Here is a 21,224-nt window from a genome sequence, read left to right as displayed (position 1 = left end):
ATTGTAAAATCTTTACCTTAAGTGTTTAGTATTGTTAGTTGCACTTTGTGATATTAAAAGTTTTCATATGTTTCATAGTATTACAATTGTTCTTTAAGTCATTTTCAGTATGTGACCAATGAGATGAAGTAGTACAATGAAATAAATTCAAGTGAAAAAAAAAATGTTTTAATGTGAATGCTGATTGAAACACTTCTCCAAAACTGCATTGCACAGCACATTGATTAAGGACTTTGTGTGAATTCTTACAAGTACTTGATTGTGTCAGATGAAAACAATCGACAAGCATAAAAGCATATCTAACACACACAGGTGTGCAACGAAAGCAGAAGGAAGACTTGGCTGCCACAATCACTATCACAGTGGACCATCGCAATGGACTTAATCAATGTGTTCTTAACAACTAGGAAGAACAATGAAATTTGGTGAAGCACTGTACAAATTAAGCACCTCACATTGTAATTGGTTATAACATTTCCATGCCATAATAAATACCTACACTAGATAATGTGGTCAGATCACATACAAGTTTCAATTTTATTTTTGCTTTTTATTATTTTATGATCTGCCCTACATTTATTATTTTTAAACGTAGAAGAGCATTCATTAACGTAAGTGTCATACAAAAACCGTTTACAAATGCCAAATATGGAAATCATACACAACCATCAAAAAGACGTTAAGACGTTATTATTATAATGTCTCAAAACAATTGTGTCCACACACAAGAAATATGTTGCCGTGCAACATTCATTCATTCACAATGTTAAAATTAAAATTCATGGAACTAACTTGGAGTGAAATTTGTTCTTCTTGTAACCTCAATCTAAACATGTTCTTTGAGCCAAAGGGCCTCTGCTACTTTTAAGGTCACAAGTGTGCAAAGCGGTGTATACGTAAAATAGACACTAATTCTGAAAAGTAAGTACTATGCTAACAAACCATGGACTGAAGTCAAAGTCAGTGTTGGAATGCTATCCACAACACTCACTCAAGATCTAGAAAAATTTAGAATGATTAGTTTCACTTCATACTTATTGTGGTTTAAAGCTCTGAAAAACTTACAAACTAATAGTATTTTTTAAAATTAATAAAATTACAACACTATAGGTAGGATGGGAAACTCTGTTCAGTCAGTCCATGGTTTAGAGCACTGTCATAAAACTAGGGAACAACACAGCAATAGGGCAAGCCATCTACTTGCTTCAATGCCTCTATTTTTACACTTAACAGTAATATCAGCAACACAAAACAGTCCCTATTCACTCATCATCACATTTTTCTGCCTCTTACATTGACACGCAAATGTACCTTTCTTACTGTTTTTAGGCTTTAATTTGTACATTTATAAAAAGTATGACATCATAAAATTATTCTCATACAAAATAGAAGAAGCTCACATTCAACACAAAATAACTTGCTTACTGCTGAATCATCTTCCTGAGATAAATCACAATTTCTGAAGGGCAACCATCAAAATACTGAGCTACTGCACTAGAAATAATTTAAATTTTCTATGGACTCATTTACATAATGGTTAGATCCTTTTGATGTATTTTTGTCTAAAAGTTGTCAAATTTCACATTGGCCTACAATTTAATAACAGAATTCTAAAATGAAAGCCATTACTCTGGCCCAAGCTACTGTGTAGTCATTCCACAGAACTACCTCATAGTAAAATACTGAATAATAAAATTTGAGGCAGTTCACTCCAAGAGTAAAAACCTGTACAGTCTGCACAAAAATAAATATTGATGTATTGTCTTCAAGCTTAAGCCAAGAGATAAACATCACCATCAATAAAATATAGCTTAATAAGATAATAAGAGGAGGAAATCAGAGCAAATACCATGCTTTGTGAGACTTGAAGGAAATTATAAACATAGGAAAGTGTGTATGTATTACTCATTAGCTGAAACCGTGTGCTTGGGCCACGCCATGGCAGCATCAGAGTTGGAGGATGGCGAGCCATTGACAGACCCGGACCTGCCGGCACTGGCTAAGCCACCAGGCAAACCTCCAGACACTCCATTGGATGGCCACAAAGGAGTTGAAGAGGATGACATGCTTGACATTGATGAGATGGTGGAGTCCAAGTCCCGCTTGTACTTCTGCATAAAAAAATGCTGTTTACGTGAACCAGCAAGGATTTGGCCAAGAAAATGCTGAAATTAAAAGGGAAGGCTCAACTCACCCCATTGCTTTGTTGATGAGATGCCATATCTGACAAATCCACAGATGCATCTGAAGCTATTTTGCGAATTTCTTTTTGAGCACGAGACTCAACAAGGAAAATGCTCTCTTTTACCTCTTTGGAATTATACTGGTCCATCCTATAATAGTAATAAACCAATAATATAGAGCAACAAATTTTTAAATGGTAACTATAACTCATTCTTTATTTTTTGAGTTGGTAACACACAAACTTACTTATCATAAATAACAGCATGTAAGCCTAGCTCTTTCAGGTGCTTGATTGTGGATGCATCATTATTGTCATCACCCCAACAGAAGATCACTAGCCCAGCATCTTTGGCAAGCTTGACCTGAGAAGTGTCTCTCAATATATCTTCGGTGTGGACATTAATGCCCTGAAATAGGTGCAGCATTAGCTCACAACAAAAGAACAGCATTTTGAGATGTGACTGTTAATTTAAGGTGAGTGGTAGTTGGTACTTACAAGAATGTTGGCACCAACAGCGTAATGAATAGCCATTGGGATGGTTTGACAAATAGGATCATTGTACATTGGATATTTTTCTGTGACACCCTGGGTAAGGAACATCACCGGGTACTTGTTCTGTTTTAGCCGAATCCTAAAATGTAAAGCAAATTTAGAGATGACACACTCAAACTGATTTTTAAAATGTTTATAGTCGCAAAAAGTCACAGAAACACAGATTTACTAACATAGTGCAAATGTCCGGATGGAAACAGGAGAACACAATTTTTCTTGAGCCACCATGCTGCAGAACTGTTGTGAGTACAGTGTCCAAGTACATATTAATGTCAAAGGGATGGTTAAGTTCATATGTGCCATCCTGAGGAATAAAGAAAATACGTGAGGTATGAACTTGAGAGAAAAGGCAGCACAAAAGAATTTGGAACTGACCTTCAGTTGCATCGTCCACTTAATTTCAATATTAAAGCCAACATGAGGGTCCAAAACTTCCAATACTTGCTGAAGCTTAGGGAAAGGTTGATGCTCTTCCAAATCCTCATCAAATATCATTTGGGACTTTTCTCGACTTTCTGCCAGATGATAAACCTAAAAAAAATTTAAGGAAGGACTAAATAAATACATGGGGATATTGGTTACAACATAGGACCCTCACTCAAAAAAATAAAAAAATAAAAAATTAGAAACAAAAATCACACACCAAACAGAACAAAATAAGGTCAACATTAGTTTGGGCATTGGGGAATAAAGGGATGGTTCACACTAAAAACAGGTGCATCTATTTTTTTAAATATTTTTCTCTGTCCGTATTTGCTATTCACCACATGCAGGAAACTATTTACATTTTTGAAGTGGCGAATAAAAGATATACACAAAAGAATTCATTGGATCTAACATGTTAGTCAAGCCAAGCTTCAATCAATAACGCTTTAACTCTACCTCCTCCTTATCACAAAAGTGAAGAACTTTGCTGATACTTTGGGGATAGCCTATGTCCTGTTTAACATAATGGTATGATTCCAGAATGAACAAAGTCACTTGTTTTGGTAGAGCTGATTTTTCATCAATAGCCCACATAATTGTTCAATTATCTATATGGAGGGCATTCAAAACTTAATTCATGACACTTGCATTACCTTCAACAGATGAAGCTGCTCCAGTGTTAGCTCCTTAACAGGTAACTCTAGCATCTCCATGTCATTGGTGTCATTTTTGCGTTTCATTGAAATGCAGACATGGAAATCATGGTAGATAACCGGCACTAAATCCTTAGAGAGCTGCACATCAAACTCTACAAAATCGGCACCAAATGACGCAGCCTTCTTCAAAGATGCAATTGTGTTTTCTCGGACCTCCGCGCAACTGAAAACACAACAAAAAATATCAATCAAAACTTCCAAGCCAACTGTAGGAGCAAGCACCCTTAATGCAAGTAAAAAGCTTTCCAAAAATAATAAAACAAAATACAATACATATTTTTTAAAGAAATTTTTCACACTTTCTGAATACAGATAAAGTATAGAGAGATTTAAGTCTTTCACAAGAAAATTCACACAAACAAAGAAAGCATCTACAAAACGCTAAAATCAAAATATTCCATGGTGAAGACTGCCCCTCAAATAATTTAGTTTTTTAGAAACAGAAAAAAAAAACATGCATTCTACAATGGGAAAAGTAAATGAGAAGAAGAAATAAGTTGAGCCACTAACAGACTTAGGCAAAGGTGAGAGGTAACCCAGGGTGAAAATGTACAAGGGAAAAAGTAAAGATCCATAGGAGCTTCCATTTATCCTAAGCAATTTGACACTACAATCATTTCTCTCTTTGAGTGATCTGTTAGTCAGAGGTACTCATTCTAAAAGGAAGTAGATGTATCTAGTGAACAGCAACTAACTTCCAACAGGCCAGACCACATCTCAATTGAACCACCAAAAGTAAGCTATTCCACAAAAATTTCTTCTAACTATGATCCAAATATAAATCCATGCTCCACCATCCTCCCACCTCTGCTTCGTCACATCTCCAACTGCTCTAGGCTCGGACCCAGCTCCTCTGGACCTACAGGGAAACAGAGCAATGGCTTTCCATCTACTTGCTATCCAACAATGACATGAGCAAACTTGATATTACTGTCACAGGTGCCATTTAAATATATATCAGTGGCAGTTAAGGAGGGTCTGTTTTTAAAAAAAAAAAAACTCGTACGTATCCTTCCCACACATAAATATATATTTATGGTAATATGTCTTAAAATGCAATGATGGAACATACCACACAATACTTTACCAGCTAATAGATAAATAAAATATATTTACATTTCTATGCTATAAATACCAATGGACATATCTAACTAACTTCAAAATGTTAGTACAGCAGTAATAAAATACAAGTGCGGGTACGAGACACAAATACTCACTCTTTTGTCTTAAACTTGTTAAATGAGTTGCCCAAACCCCTGTGGCCTACATCCAAGCCAAGCCAATTCTGCTTCCAGTGCCGAGTAAAGGAGGTGCTCATATCGCACCAAAATCCAGGAATTGGATTTATCACAACATACTCAACTGTGTGGGAATAAGGCATTAGTTGACACACAGAAAATTACAAGTCAGTGCATTAAAGAGGAAAACAAAACATATTCTAAGAAGAACATACCAGATACTTGTCCAATAGGTCTCTGGTGGGTGTTGGTGATTGGAACAATCGTCTGACCCAAGCTCTGCTTTAGAGTAATAGGCAAAATGTAACTAAAACCTACATGGTATGGAGGATCTCCATCTGACATTTTGTTGCTGTACGCATAAAAGTCCATGAGGTAAGCCTGAAAACAAGTAATAAATATGATCCATTTATGCTGTATGCAAGACAGACTATACATAGTAAAGAATAGCAGAAAATGACAACATACCACCATTTCAGGGTTGTGAAGGCTAACCATAAAATTGATAACATCATCTTTGTTGTATGGGCAACCAAACTGGCTCTGCAGCTTAAATTCGCTTTCCTCAGGGTTCATGACCTAGTAGAAAAAGAATTGCGACAATGAGTCTGCAATAACAAGTTGCTGAAGTGCTCATGCAGAGAGCATCCAAGAACTTCAATACTTACAGCTACTTCAGTGATAGGCCAGTTGTCTGCTGGCTGAGGTCCATCTTGTGTGTCAATGCCTAAACTCTCATCTAGATTGTTCTCACCAACATAGACAGATTCGGCTGAAGAATTACTTCGAGTCAGGTTCACAGGAGTGACTTTAACAAACAACTAAGAAAACAAAGTAAGAAAGCGAATTAATTCATGCACACAGGAATCAACAGGGTAGAAGGGCAATAATTACCTTGACACCCTGTAGTTTAGATTTCCACATCTGGATTGGATTATTGAAAAGCTTCAATTGTATCACAGTCTGTGTTGTCAACCAGCCACGATCAACGCGCTGATAATGGTCAAAGTGTCCAAACTCATCAATGGTTGGTGATTGTTGTGGTCCTACCAAAAACCAAATAGGAAAAAGTGAGAATACACACCTAAATTCGTCCAGAAACAAAGTTTGTAACAGAATACAAGCTGAACTGATGGTTACCTTGCTCTTTTAAAATTCTGGGCACAACATTTGTTTCCCATCTTCGCACAATGACATGCCTTGTTTGGTTACGTGTAGCATCAGGCTCAAGAATTACACAAACAGCATAGCGGTACTCCAAAGGTTCGGAAGATGGAATCATCAGGGTGACAGTCCAGTCACTATCCCTTCAAAATAAAGGAAAAAGTTACTTAGCTTCGTGCCCGGTGTTCACGATCCTAACTCTAAAGAAATGCAACCCTACTTACTCCTCTGGGCTTTGTCGAGACATGGGAACAACAGCAGTGCTCTTCCAACTTCCCAGTTCTGGACAGCTGCCTGTGATGCATACTGTCTCACCTTTTGCAATACCATTGGCTGTAACATGGAAAGTCCACTGCCGCAGAGGCCTCTTGGAGTCCATGTTGTTCCTGAAAGAAATAACGATGAAACAGCATTAGAAGTGATGACGCACAAATAGGAAGATGAACAGAAATATTTGATTACACGAGTTACTAACTTGTGGTTTTGCGAGCTCAGCATGTTGTCGTTGGCCATCTCGCACTGCATCATCTCCTCTCCAGTTTCACGCCACCCCTCCAACATGGTGAGGCGTTGCTGCAACACACAAAATTCATGTTGGTTTGTGAGAATGGGTTTCACAGTGATGACACTCTGCAGTAAGAATTCATTGATGTGGGAAGTTCCAAAATAAACAAGTTAACAGAAAACAATGATCAGCCTAGGCAACTTATTTTGAATCAAGATTCAGAAAATCAATTCAGTACAGCGGAAACAAGAAGAATGTTCAACAGATTGGACGATGAGACAGACCAGAAGGTCTGGCATTCACATCCTATACAGCAAATGGACCTTTCATACAAGAGTCTAACATCAGGACCGCACCCCGCCGCACACTTCGGCAGTAGTAGAGCTACATTCACTCGCTTCTACACTCAGTTTCATTCACGAATGACTCAAAGTGTCTCCGATTTGCGGACAGAGCAGCTTCAAGTTGACAGGTCCAGTCAAGCCCAGCAGAACTCCATCATCAAAACAAGGGGACAAGTACGGACACCAGGGTCCCGACATAGGAGTGAGATGGAAGTACACTTACGAAGGGATCGCTGCCGAGAAGCGCAAACTCGAAACGCGGTGTAAACACGTAAACACTCAAACGTAAACAGCCATAACGTCAGGCCGCGACTGACATAACCTCATCAGCTGGCACTGCACAGTGCACACTACTGCAGCAGCAAGCGCAGCGCGCAGCGCGCCCGTTCAAAGGGGGTGGCTAGGGTGGCCACTCCAACGCCGCGGCGCGTGAGGCGCGGGGGTGCAACGGAGGCACGGGCGACAGCACCAGCGCCGCACCGAGTGGCGCACTTACACTTCTCGAGCAGTCCCGGGAACGCCAACGCTAGGGGGACGTCATGTCATCCACAGCGCAGTCCGTTGGTGGTCCCCGTCCGCTACTCGCCACCGCCTAGGTCCGCTAGGTCCTCGCCATGGCAGCACTACAGCCCTCGATGACGCGCGATTTTTCTCGTCAAGAGAGACCCAATCACGCACGGATATCGGAGGTCGTGGTCGGCAGGACCCGACGACGGCCAGGTGCAGGCGTCGACGGCGACGTCGCGCTGTCACTGGCACAACACGGTCCACAGGACAGCTCGACGCGACGGGGGTGGCCGCGCCTGCGCCTCGGCCCGCCACTGCCAAGGCACTCTCGCTCGACTGCCTTCCCTCCCGCCACGACCGCCCCGCCCCGCCCCCCTCTCTCCTGGGACGGGGTGACGGGGTGCGCCAACAGTACCTCGTTTTACTACTCCCTCCCACCCTCACCCCCTGGGCTGGGCTGGGCAGTCAACTAAAATAAACCCAGAGCCGAGAACAACAACTTTCGCCCCGCCCCGCCCCGCCCGGCCAATGTCAGGCTGTCTGGCGGGCCACGTGTTGGCCCTGCCTCGCGCCCTGCCTCGCGCCCTGCCTCGCGCCGAGCATCACGTGTCCCACAGCTGATCAAACTCACCACGAGGCCGCAGAGTCGCGGTTCTTAGCTGCCGATGCCGAATCCGAATTCGATTCCCGGTCGACGCGATCCTCGAAGCCTTGGGGTCGGAGTCGCGCAAGTCGGGCCGTGCCGCCGTGCCCGCGCTTGCCGCGGCTCGGCGTCGGGTTGTGTTGACGTCCGTGCCCTGCCCTTCCCTCTTCCCGTTTCCCTCCCTCGAGCGCTAGCGCGCTAGCGTCCCTCCCGTACCCTGACCCTCCCCCGCGCCGCCCGCCGCGCCACCGCCTCCCCCCTCTCCCCGCCCCCGGAGACCTACTTTTGTCCGCCTCACCGCCCCTTCGACCCCTCCCCCTGCTCTCCACCAGCTGGCTGATTCCGAACAGTTCGCTTTCGTCGGCTTTCGTCGCTCTGTCCCTCTCGCACTCGTGGGGCAGTGGCGTGCACGGCGTCAACTGTTTAGAATCAGCCTGCCGGCTGCCGCGCCAGTGTCTCTCCTCGGCACTCAGACCACACCCAAAACTTGACCTCAATTTGGAAGAAATTCCACGCAGTTTATGGCCCGACGTCCAAACACGGGGCGCGAACCAGCGCGGCAGTCAGTAAAACACGCCGCCCGAGCGAGCCTAGCAGGGCCTAGCAGGGCCTAGCAGGGCCTAGCAGGGCCTAGCAGGGCCTAGCAGGGCCTAGCAGGGCCTAGCAGGGCCTAGCAGGGCCTAGCAGGGCCTAGCAGGGCCTAGCAGGGCCTAGCAGGGCCTAGCAGGGCCTAGCAGGGCCTAGCAGGCCTAGCAGGCCTAGCAGGGCCTAGCAGGGCCTAGCAGGGCCTAGCAGGGCCTAGCACGGCCTAGCAGGGCCTAGCAGGGCCTAGCAGGGCCTAGCAGGGCCTAGCAGGGCCTAGCAGGGCCTAGCAGGGCCTAGCAGGGCCTAGCAGGGCCTAGCAGGGCCTAGCAGGGTGAAGCCGAAGCCAACCGCACGGCTGTTGTCTAATGTTGTGGTCACGTGACTGGGCCATGGGCAATCAGGACACGCCACTGGGTCATTTTAGTGCCGTTGGGGCGCGACGGCTCCGTGGTCTGTGGCGCGGGGAAGGACAAGGGCATGCAGGGGTCGCGGGGGCTGCCCCCTGCATTCGTCGGCCTGTCTCTCTCGCACTAAAGGGTTGTCCCGCAGGCGTGTGAGAGAGACAAAGCGAAGAAACAAACAGGGTGGCAGCCTTGTGCGCGCCTGGCAGGCTATCATGGCCATCAGTGCGATAACGCTGGATAACGACATCCACAGTACCGGTCAGTATAGGGGTGCCGCCAATAGGGGTGCCATCAATAGAGGTGCCACTCCGCCAGTCGGGGAGTGGTGAAGCCGACGACTCCGACGGCCAGGTCGGTCACACGGACAATTAGAGCACTGGTGCGACAGCACCACGCCGCCCGTCGTCCCTCGGGGCGGACTCACTGACCCTGGGCCCTCCGCCGTCGTGGTGGCGGCGGCACTGTCGGAACGGGCCGCCGCGCGCCGCCACACTGGGGTCGACGGCCGTGGTCCGCGTGGTCCGCGTCCACGGGGGTGCCGCGGCTGGGGGCCGCCGCGGCGCGCCGACCGCCAGCCAGGACGACGCCGAGCGGAGCGCCGCCGCCGCCGCGGGGGCTGAAGCCCAAGAGGACCGCGTCGAGGAGGCGAACAGCGCGCGCGCGCCGCACCGCCGCCACGGCATGCCGGCCGTCGACTAGGACGCTGCACGCGCCGCGCAAGTCACACCCAGCTCACCCACCGCCTCCCAAGCGCTAAAGTGTGTCGCGTGGTTTATTTTCGTCCCGTCTCCCTCTCTCTCTCGTTGCTCGTTGTGCAGTCGGGCTGGAGTGGCGAGGGATGGCCCGGTGCCCTGCGCGCTACGCACCGTGCGGCGCCGTGCGGCCTGCCCGCTAGCGAACGGTCCGAAACGGTCAGAGCGACAAAACGGCTTTCCAGTCTGCCGCGGTCAGAAATGCACGCCTCAAGGGCAGGGTGGGCCGGTGGGGAGGGTTCGATCAAATGCGTATCAGCAACTAACCGCAGTGCAGCCTGGAGCGCGGCCCCAACCGCGTCCTCGTCCTCAGCGGAGCCCCACCGTCGGGACGCTGTCGCCGCCTCTCTCTAGCCACACGCGCCGGTCCCGGTCACACGCCGCGCCGTCGCGTGACCCGCGTGGACCCGTGTGACGCGGCCGGCCCGTCGCGTGGTCAGTTGCACTGTACACAGAGGCCTGAGGCAGCGCGGCACCGGGTACCGGCAGACTGCCGGCGGTGGACTGGGTGGCGCCGCGTGGCGCCGCGCCCTACTGCCACTGTACTGCCAGTGTACCGCCAGTGGGCCCTGGGAGGGGCGGCTTTTTGGAGCCGATGCAGTGCGGGGGTGGGGGCTGCGCTAGGCTGCGCTAGGCTGCGCTGGAGGGGCGCGTGCCGCGAGCCCAGCGACGGGGCCCTAGGGAGGCCCCTTGCCCCCCTTGGCGCTGCGCTACGCTGCGCTACGCTGCGCATGGCCGCATGCTGCGTCACCGCAAGACCTGCAAGGTCAACGAGCATGCCGTTGGGCTTCCCTCCGTCTGGGCCGGCCGGCGAGCGGGCGCAGCCGCGACAGCCGCGCCAAACAGAAAGGTCAAAGGTGGCGGACAGAAATAGCAATATACAGTAGCCCCGCCAGCGTGGACCTGGCCGGGCGTGGCAAGGCGTGGCCGGGCGCTGTCCCCGCGCACCGCGCACAACACATCAGCGCAACACAACCCTTTCCCCCTCCTCCTTTTTTCGGTGTCCTCTTCCTATACCTGTTTTCGCGTTGCTGCATTTCAAGCCAAGCCGCGCCCGATCGCGTTCGCAATGCAGTCCAACTGGCTCGCCTGTGGAGCCTGCGGAGTCTGAGGCGGCTTGGCCTCACGAAGGAAAAAAAGGTGGACGTGGTCGTCTTCGAGGAAGGTGGGAAAGAGGGAGGAGGGGCTCGTAATTGGAGTGTGCGCTTACAAACCGAACGGAGGGGAGGGGATTTAATAAGGCGGCTTTGAATTGAGGAAGAGGTGGCACAATGCGAAACCGCATCACGTCATCATCATCATCATCATCATCATCATGGCGAGGAAAAATAAAAACGAACCGTCTCACCGAAAGAAATCTGCGGCCTGCTGCTGGCCGGCTTTAATTAGTTTAAACGCAAGTTTTCGCTCAAAGCCTTTCTGCATTGGGAAAGGAAGCAGAAGCAGCGGCCGCACGCTCGAAAAGTCAACAAATGGCAACAAAATCTAGTTTCTGACAGTGTCCGGAGTCTACCTGAGGCAACCTGGGGCAGTTACACCGACCGAAGCCCCACGACACTCACGACCACAACCACAACCTCGTCTGCTGCGTGGTGCGCGGTGCTGCGCGGTGCTGCGCCACGGCAGAGCCGCCTAGCCGCCCTGTGTTGTCTGATGCCGAACAGCGTTCCGTCGCTCTGTCTCTCTCGCACCTATGCGGCGCGCCCCATGAGTGCGAGAGAGACAGAGCGACGACGCCTCTGTTCGGAATCAGCTGACTTGAGCGCTATCTCCGCGTCGGCCCGTGTTGCCCTGTACACTGTACAGGTGCAAATTGATATGAAAGCCTTGCCGTGCCTGCCTCTGAGGCCCGGCCGGCCCGGCCCGCGTCACGGGGCAAGGGCGACGAGCAGCGAAGAGCCGACAGTCCACAGGTCGAGTCGCCAAGACCCACCCGGTCTCGAACGTCAGCCTGCTCGCGATTCGCACAATGCGCTCAAGGTTAGGTTAGGTTAGATCAGGTCGGGGGGACGGCCGGGGCGGCACCACCGCCGTGAGCACGCCGGCCTGGCGACAGCAGTCTCGTTGTCGCCTGGCATTTCCTGCACTGCTGCTGAGGCACATGAAAGGCTCATGTGTCGGAGACCCTTGATTGTGGAGCAACAAAGCGACGGTAGTGCGCGCGCCTCGGCAGCACGCCCGGACATAAAGTTTATTCATTTAATTTGCTTTTATATCCATATACGTATGAGTTGATTCAAATTTTGGCGCGCGCGAAACGCACGAGTCCTGGCCGTGGCAGCAAATTAATCCAGTGCAGGTGCAGCAGTGCGTCCGCAAGCCGCCGAGTCGCCCGCTCTCGCCGCGCCAGGCACGCCGGGCTGCCCCCGTCCCTCCGCGCCTCCGCGCCCGCCAAGTTCAAGGTCAGCGCGGTGGCGGTGGCTCGCGTCGGCCTGCCCGCCGGGCCTTGGCCTCCGATTCCGGGGTGCGCTCTCGCCCCGAGGTCGAGAAGGCCGTGACCGGCCGTGACGCAATACGCGGAAAGCCGCAGCTCCAGGACGCAGCTTGGCGACAGCTGGGCCACGGCTGCCGATCTGCGGACCCTATCGGGGTACTCAGCAAAGCGCTTTAGCTCTTATCGGCCCTAATGATCTCGTAAACGGATGACTTGTTTGTCTCCGATTGGGCGGGGAGGAGTATTGAGAAACGCGAAAATAGGGGAGGTGGATGAGAAGGTGTGATGGAAGGGAGGCGACGCTCCGGGCTGCTCCAGGATGACGTGAAGGCCAGCCTGGACATGGACGCGGCCTCCATGGGGTGGTGGTAATCGACTGCCGGAGCGAACGGCGAACGGCCGCCGAAAAAGATAATCTGCAGAGATCCCCGGCCGAATCGGCAGAGCGCGCCGAGCGGAGGACAAGCTGGCCGTCGTCACGTTGGACGACCGCCAGCGGATGGAATCGGGACAGTCCCCAAGGCCAAGGTCCGCGCGACGCCGATCTGGAGGCTGGAGGCGGCGGTGGGTTAGGTCAGGGCGGAACGGCAGCCTCCTCATAGCCTAGGGACCCTTGGGGCTCGGCGACAGACTGAGGTGCGGGGCCGGCGGGCCGAGTGGCCGAACCGGCGCCGGAGATCAGTGTATCACGGAACCCTCGACGTGCAAAGTGGTGAGTAACACTCTACCGACACTATGCATGAGGTCGTTCCCTCCGGCGGCGAGCCCCCAGGCCCCACGCGGCCGCGTGGCGGCGTGGCGGCGGCGTGGCGGCGTGGCGCACCGGGGGCGTGGCGGCGCGCGCTCCTCGTCAGCGCGAAGAGCGGCAGGCCGGGCAGGCGGCACTGCCGCGGCAGGGCGGTGGTCTAGTTCGCGAGCCAAAGCTATGCTCGAGCAAAGAGCAGTGGGGGAAGGGGGCGTGACGCGCTCATTGCAGTGTCAACAGGCAAGGTCAGAGTCCCAAAGTGCGGGGCGGGGCGGGGCGGGGGGGGCGGGGCAGACGTCGCCGTCGTCATCGCCCACCAACCGCCGCGCGTGACCGCCAGGCGCGGGAGGTGTGCCGTGTGCCGGCCGTGCCGGCGTGGAGCAGCAAGCGTGGAGCGGAGTGCACAAACACCAGGCCGCGCAAAACACTGGCCGAGTGTAGTATTCATAGACGGCGAGGAGGGGAGCTGCGTGGCTGCGTCGTTAAGACGCCACGTGTTTTTGTTTACGTGGGTGCGCCTACCCTTTTCGCGTGCGTGCGCGCGCGCGCGTGTTTGTGTAGTGTAGTGTACCGACTGTCACCGTGTTGCTTGGCAACGCAACGCGTGGGAGTATCTCCTGCGCATCTGCCCCGTGGCACGCCGCACGCCGACGGGACGGGCCGACGCAGGCAACACCGCGTCGCTCTGTTCCCGCTCGGAGCTAACACAAAACATGATCGCGCCCGTCGCCCGTCCTCGTAATCAATATGTAGAAAATCAACTCGTGGCGAATGACATCACCCACCCACACACTCAACCACACACTCACACACGTGGGAGTACCAAAGTCGCGTTTTTCTTGTTTTGTTTGGGACGACGTGCGCGACGATGGCCTGCAACACAGCCGCATGCCGCCGTGGCTAGGTCAGGGCGGCGCTCGGCGGCGCTGAGATAGCAAGCCTGGTTGCAGCTCCAGTGTGCAGTGCACTGTGCAGTCTATGCAGTCTGTGCAGTGTGCGTACACGCCAACGGCGCCAACGGCCCGACCCCCGACCCGCCCTTCACCCACTTGCACGGGAAGATGAAGAATCACTGCGACTAGCGGCCGGTCTAGTCACTAGCCGCTCGGTCTGGCGTGCCGGCGTGCCGGCCTAGTGTTTTTCTAATCTTCCTTTCCCCGGCGCCGGCCTGCTTTAAACGTTTAAACGCGAGGGAAGCGGACGCCTTGGCGCGCCTTGGCGGACGCCGTCACACTGCCTCTGCGGTGTCCGTCGCGTTGCGTGCGCTTGCGTGCGAGGACCTGCACTGGGAGCCAATCAACCGAGAGGGACACTTGCACAACTCGGCCACGATTTGCCTCAGGGAGGTCACATAATTTCGTAAAATAATACTCATTTTAAAAAGGAAAATGTTCAAATAAATTATAACCCATTTAGCAGTGAACGGCAGCGCTCCGCACCTTCCCTAATCTCTTTTCTTTCTTCCTGTGCGGTGATTACGGTTGGACTTGACTGATAGCGTTGTGCGTTAGACAAAGCGTGGTCCCGGTGCCCGGCACGGCAAGGCGACCGAGCGCAGAGCGGCGCAGAGCCCCATCGACCAGCAGCAGACGCTGTCTCTCTCGCACTCAAAGGGCGCCCCACCGTTGAGTGAGAGAGACGATGTGTGGATTTGTGGACGGCTGATCCCTGCCCGTCGGCCTAGAAAGCCCCGGGGATCACTCCTTCGCCCCCGCGGACTGCTATTGTCCGCAGGCGGACTTGGCCCAGCCGCCCGGCCGGCCGGCCCGGCCCGATTGTGTCAGCAGGGATCAACTGGGATTGTCGGCGTCGGCATCGTGAGTGAGTGGATGTTGCCTGTTGGTGGGAGCGCCCTGTCGCCTGCACTGTGGAACCGTGGAGCCGTGCCCTGCATGCAGCCACAGATTGCGAGCGATACCTGTCATCCTCCGTGGTGACGGGAACCACGGGAACTGCGCACAGTGGGCCAGAAGACCGGCGGAGGCGGCCAAAACTCCAGACGCGTTTTGAGCTCCAGAGTCGCCAAATGGGACTCGAACCGAACGTGTGACCCCACCAATGGATTGCTCTCCGAACGAGGAATCCATTGTTGATCGGTTCGAGTCCTGTTAAGCGACTCTGGAGCTCAAAACGCGTCTAGAGTTTTGGCCGCCTCCACAGGTCTTCTGGCCCACTGTGCTGCGACGGGAAAACGACTCGTGCTCCCGATTTGGCGCCAAAGAGGCAGGACCTGCCAAGGAGCAATCGCCGGAGAAAAGGCCGAAAAAGTTGGCGTGTAATAACGCGGCAAAGAAAAACCAAAACCACAACACAACCATGTAACTGCCAAATTCGTTGTCGTTTTTCGTTTCCGTCTTTTCCGGGATCGCCATATTATAACCCCCGGAGGTTCGAAGCCTGCGTGGGCCAGATGAGCCAGAGGTCGCCACTGCGAGCAGGTGGACTGCCGGTGGTCGGGCACCGCGTGCGCGCGGCGTGCGAGTGCCGTGCGAGGTGCCGTGTCATCCTGAAACGATGACGTCAACGACCGGGCGGTGACGTCACTAGCCTCCGCTCCAGTCGGCGTTGCAGGCCGATTCCGAACAGCGGTTTCCACTTGGTCGCTCCGCCTCTCTCGCACCCATGAGGCGGCCCGGAGGAGTGTGAGAGAGACAGAGCGAACAAAAGCACTGTACGGAACCGCTCTGCTGTTCGGTGTTTGGTCCTGTTCCTTTTTGGCTTCGCTGCCGCGCTGCCGGCCACGTGGTGCCGGGGTTATTATCGCCCCTTCCCCTCTCTTTCCTTCTCTCTCTCTCTCTCTCTCTCTCTCTCTCTCTCTCTCTCTCTCTCTCTCTCTCTCTCACTCTCTCTCTCGCTTGGCGGGCACCCGGCACGGCGGCCCCTCGCCCAGCGACTCCGCCGCCAAAACCACAACGCCAAACGCCCAACGCGTGCATCAGGCATCGCCCGCCGGCCCTTCTGGCGGCTGCCGGCCTGTCGGTACACTGACAAAAACAGTTTCAACTGGACGCGACATTGCCCAAGCACGACTGCGCGATCGGGGTCTGTTCTGTTCCCACCCGCCGGCGGATACACTATACTCTCAAGGGCGTGGCGCGTTTAGGTAAGCAGCGCGGCACGGCACACTCTAAACAATCTCGAAAAAGAAATAATGCAATCGCGGCTTTTTAAACGCCACGCTCGAAATAATCCGACGGCGATAATCAGGTCTGCGCGGACATCTCCACGCACACCACGCGCCCTGCCTGTTGCCTGCCGCCCGCCGTCTGATTCCGAGCACTTCTTTCGTCGCTCTGTCTCTCTCGCACCCATGGGGCGGTCCGTAGGAGTGCGAGAGAGACAGAGTGACGAAGCAGTGTTCGGAATCAGACGGCTGGCTCGTCCTGTCTCTCTCGCACCCACTGGGCTGACCCGCGGCCGGCGCGCCGGGCAGGCGCCTTGGCGACTCGCGACACGCCGAGCCACGCACTGTACCTGATTACTATACGGGGCGCAGCGCGGCCCCACGGCCCCGCGGCCCCACGTTGCAGCATCGGGCAAATAACCTCACGCGCGGCGGCGCTTTAATGCGTGAGTGTGAGAGAGACAGGAGCAGTTCAATGTAAATAGTGGTTGTCATCCAACTCGGAGTGCTGCCGGTCCTCTGTCTCTCTCGCACTCGTGGGGCGTCGTGCAAGGAGGCGACGGAGACAGGGAGAGACGGCACTGTGTCCGCTGGACTGTGGGACTGCCGCGGTCCTCTGTCTCTCTCGCACTCGTGGGGCGTCGTGCAAGGAGGCGACGGAGACAGGGAGAGACGGCACTGTGTCCGCTGGACTGTGGGACTGCCGCGGTCCTCTGTCTCTCTCGCACTCGTGGGGCGTCGTGCAAGGAGGCGACGGAGACAGGGAGAGACGGCACTGTGTCCGCTGGACTGTGGGACTGCCGCGGTCCTCTGTCTCTCTCGCACTCGTGGGGCGTCGTGCAAGGAGGCGACGGAGACAGGGAGAGACGGCACTGTGTCCGCTGGACTGTGGGACTGCCGCGAGCCCTGCCCTGGACTACCCTGGACGCAGCCGGCTGCGCTGCGCACTGCGCGCCGCCGGCGCGGCCCGGCCGGAGCCCCTTACAAGGACGGTATAGGCACCCCGCGCGCACGCGTGCAGGCGGGGTGCCTAAGGTCGTTCCCATTACCATTACGGGCTGGCTGGACCACGCCGAGTCTGAAGCCGAGCGGGGACGGGGCGGCCCGGCCGTAGCGAGGGTGGCGGTACAACAGCGGCACGAGGCAACTTTACATTAAAATTGGATTGCTTGCAGCAACTGCTCCACAAGTGCGCTCGAAACTTGGGAACTGCACCGGGCAGAGAGGCAAGGACAAGGGGGACCGGCGTTCGATTCAAGCAGTTGTATTGGTAAGTGAAGCGGCACGGCACGGCACGGCACGGCACGGCACGGCACGGCACGGCACGGCACGGCACGGCACGGCACGGCACGGCACGGCACGGCACGGCACGGCACGGCACGGGGCACGGCACGGCGCGGTGCGACATCTGGCGGCTGGGCTGCAGACTGATTCCGAGAGTCGTTTTCGTCCCTCTGTCTCTCTCGCAACTATCCGGGGCGCCCACGAGTGCGAGGGAGACAGAGCGATGAAAACGGCTCTCGGAATCAGTCTCCTGCAAAGTGATAACCCTACCCTCTTCCCCCTTCATCTTCTGGCTCTCTCTCTCTCTCTTCGCGTCGGCTAAAACGGCACTACCCCGACCCCCACCCCACCTCCACTACCGACGGCATGGACGGCATGCACTTTGGTAGCATGCGGCCGCCAGACGACAAAAGACCCTGAATTGAACAAAAACACGTTATCTATGTGGTTCAAGAAGCCCAAAAAGGGGAAGAGAAGAGAGCGGCGGGTTGCACCACGGCACGCCACGGCGCGGTGGGCTCGGCGGCAGCTACGCCGTGGCTACGACGCGCACACTGCTCGAACAGCTCGGACCGGCCGCATCTCGCTCGTGACATTCCAGCCACTTCCGTCTGGGACAGTCGATGTCTCGACGTCGCAGTCGCATGCCCAGTTTGGCTCGGACAGTCAGCAAGGGCGGATCAGGAGACGGGTTCAGGGAGGGGGCGATGTCGCAAAAGTTGTCAACCCACAGGGGCTATGTGCGACTTTTTGCCTACTTTCAGCCCCCCCCCCATCCGCGCCTGACAGACAGGCGATTCGTCTTGCAACGAAAATGGACTTGTTTGAAACACCACTTTAAAAGAGAGATAGACTGAGAAATTCCTTAACAAAGTTCATGGACCACACTCCCTCCCAAAAACAAGTTAGATAGCAGTTGCAGCAGCCTACCTAGCGAGAACAGTACTACTTTTTTCTTATCTCTTTTTCTCGCGTTTCAGGCGTTACGCTAACTGGTGCAACACTTCTGGGACAAAGTGACCACAAAGTGCCCACTGCCGAACCGTATCGTCTGCAAACACGTGGCTTGCCGTGTCGGAAGGCGGTGCCAAGGCGGTGCCAAGGCGGTGCAAACACGCCGCGCGCCGCCGGTGATTACCCAAATAGTGCGGCAAAAACAGAACCCAGAACCAGTGGGGCAGGCGGGCGGGCAGACGGGCAGGCCTGGCGGGTGACGACCACGTTTTATCTGCAGGCTCAGAGGCAGTGCGGCGACGCGCCTGAGAGGCAGGCAGGCAAAACGACGTAATTTGCCCCTGTGAGTAGGCAACGTTTGCTTCACCGCCACTGTTTTATCTGCCACTCACTGGTTGGTTTGCACCTTGGACGCACGCGGTGCCCGTGCCGGCTTCGGCTTGTCGTATCCGATTCCAGGGGTCTTTCTGGTTAGCGAGCAGGTAGTAGACACTCTGAGGTACCCTGTGGTACCAAACCGATTGTGATGTCTGACAGTTTTTGTTGATGTGATGATTACAAATGCTCAACGAAATACACACAAAAAAAGAGGGACCCAGGCCTTGACTTGTCCACGAGTTCAAAATACCGACTAAGTTGTTATGTCTACTTGGTTTTTTCATAACCGAGATAAACCCATTCTTGCCAGAACACTTACATTGTGGTCATGAAAAATTTTCCTCTGATATCGTCAGCCTGGTGCCAGATTGCTCGAGCGCTCACATAATCCTTCCAAAGATCGTATACGGTCTTATCGTTAGAAAGAAGTGAAAGAGAGACGAAAAATGTTGCGCCACTTTTGGTCGGCTAAAATACATGGCTTGGGCTCTCACAGATGCCCTCGACTCGACTGCCACTCTTTGACCCGCCGGTCCCCTTGGACCCGGTGTACCGGCCAGGCCAGCAGGCCGACAGGCCGACGCCGGCAGTGTCACTGCAAAGAGAGAGAGAGAGAGAGAGAGACAGAGTGCCTCTAAGTCCGTGCCTGGCCTGCCAATTTCAGCGCGCCAGCGTCGCTCCAAGCGCTCCAAGCACCACTTGACACTTTTTCGGCGCGGCCAGCGACTCGACTCCATCCTCGAGAGCTGGCTGTACTACACTGTATGCCCTATTTTAAACCACTCCTCGACCGCGGGCCGCGAATGGAGGGGAGGGGGGGGGGGACTTTTGTGACCCGCCTAGTCTGACCTAGCACAAGTGTCGGATGACCCGAAGAGCGGATCGCTCGAGGACGGCGTCGCACAGATCCGCTTTCCCCGATCCGATCCATCGAATGCAGTGGCCAGAGCGGCCTGGAGCGACCTGGAGCTGGAGCAGGCGAATCGGGGGGAACTGGCCACTACAGTGTCGCGGCCGACTCACTCACCAGCTTGGGCGGCGGAGGCTGGATTTCGCTGTCAATCATGGTGATGGTAGGTTCGGCCGGCTTCGGCCTCTCCGCTGGAGTGAGGCGCTGGGGCGCTGGAGCAAGGCCCTGGAGCAAGGCCCTGGAGCAAGGCCCTGGAGCAAGGCCCTGGAGCAAGGCCCTGGAGCAAGGCCCTGGAGCAAGGCCCTGGAGCAAGGCCCTGGAGCAAGGCCCTGGAGCAAGGCCCTGGAGCAAGGCCCTGGAGCAAGGCCCTGGAGCAAGGCCCTACACCCCGGGCCGGGAGGCGGGACCGGCTGGGCGTGCCGTCACCTGCGGGGCAGGCGCAGCGGGTTGCCGACGCCCTGGAGCTGGAGCAGCTGGAGCCTCTGGGGGCACGCGGGCACGCACGCGGCGGTGCGTTTATCCATGACACATGACGCCGCCACAGCGCCTCTCTTTCTCACTCTGTCTCTGTCGCGCTCTCTGTGCGCGGGCGGCGCGGGCCCGGTGTGGCTGTCCCTCTCTCTCTCGCTCCAGCCGGCGGCCAACGGGGACGGCGGGCGAGGGAAGGCCGATTCGACGCGGAGGCCGGAGGCGCGGCGAACTGGAGGACCCGGCTCGCCCGGACTACGACTACGACGGCTGGCTGCGGCCCACGGCGCCCCAGGCAGCCCTAGGCTAGACCGCTGCTGCACTGCAAGACGGCAATTTGCGACTTGCAGCCCGAGTGGAGCACGTCGGGCGCACGGCACACGGCACACGTCGGCACTAACACGTCAGCGACGACCACGGCGGCTTGCTTCGCACTGAAGTCAAGTGAACTGACTGACAGGCGCGAGGCGCGCCGCGCCGGTCGGCCGCCAGCAAGCCGCCGCGCCCTCCTCTCCCCTCCCCGCTCGCCACCCGCCACCATCCGCAGATCCGCAGACGGGCGGGGGGGCTCTTGCCTCTTCTAGTCGCGGCGAGCCGCGGGCTGCCCCCTTCCCCTCTCCCCGCGCCGCGGTCGGTTCCCTCTCTTTCTCTCTCGCACTCACACGGTGGCTGCTCACCTTGCCTCCTGTCACTTCCTTCCCTTCCCGCCGTTCTACGAGGCACCAAAAGCCTGATTCCTCACAGGGCTTCTATGCCTCTCCCACCTGTCCGGAACTCCGAACCCCGGTTGAAAACCGCCCCCTTCCTCATGGACCTCTCCTTCCCTCGCTCTACCTTTGAACCGCCGCGTCTCAATACAGCCGTATCTCGGAAGACGTTTCTGTTATTGGATGTTGATTGATTATG

The 21,224-nt window shown here is 54.5% G+C and overlaps 1 protein-coding gene across 8 annotated transcripts; it reads right to left on the bottom strand.

The window, feature by feature from the left end:
• Positions 1–146: 146 nt before the first annotated feature.
• Positions 147–20,745, bottom strand: LOC117643143 (glycerophosphocholine phosphodiesterase GPCPD1-like). Of its 8 annotated transcripts, none has more exons than XM_034381846.1 (18): positions 19,968–20,745; positions 6,757–6,854; positions 6,506–6,667; positions 6,258–6,424; positions 6,012–6,163; positions 5,786–5,938; positions 5,586–5,696; positions 5,333–5,498; positions 5,097–5,241; positions 4,685–4,738; positions 3,817–4,042; positions 3,620–3,676; positions 3,113–3,268; positions 2,911–3,041; positions 2,681–2,816; positions 2,431–2,591; positions 2,195–2,333; positions 147–2,111 (listed from the first exon to the last, which is right to left on the bottom strand). In XM_034381846.1, the coding sequence occupies exons 1-18, from the start codon at positions 20,004–20,006 to the stop codon at positions 1,902–1,904; spliced, it is 2,463 nt and encodes an 820-aa protein (XP_034237737.1). In that variant the 5' UTR covers positions 20,007–20,745; the 3' UTR covers positions 147–1,901. The 8 variants fall into 8 exon arrangements, with proteins under 8 accessions (XP_034237737.1, XP_034237740.1, XP_034237739.1 ...); XM_034381849.1 differs by lacking the exon at positions 19,968–20,745 and adding an exon at positions 11,535–11,643; XM_034381848.1 differs by lacking the exon at positions 19,968–20,745 and adding an exon at positions 7,627–7,912.
• Positions 20,746–21,224: the final 479 nt, after the last annotated feature.

The sequence above is a fragment of the Thrips palmi genome, unplaced genomic scaffold, assembly GCF_012932325.1.
Source record: "Thrips palmi isolate BJ-2018 unplaced genomic scaffold, TpBJ-2018v1 HiC_scaffold_16, whole genome shotgun sequence".
NCBI classification, from domain to species: domain Eukaryota; kingdom Metazoa; phylum Arthropoda; class Insecta; order Thysanoptera; family Thripidae; genus Thrips; species Thrips palmi.
Note: the sequence above shows the minus strand (reverse complement) of the source record. Positions and strands in the feature narration are given on the sequence as shown.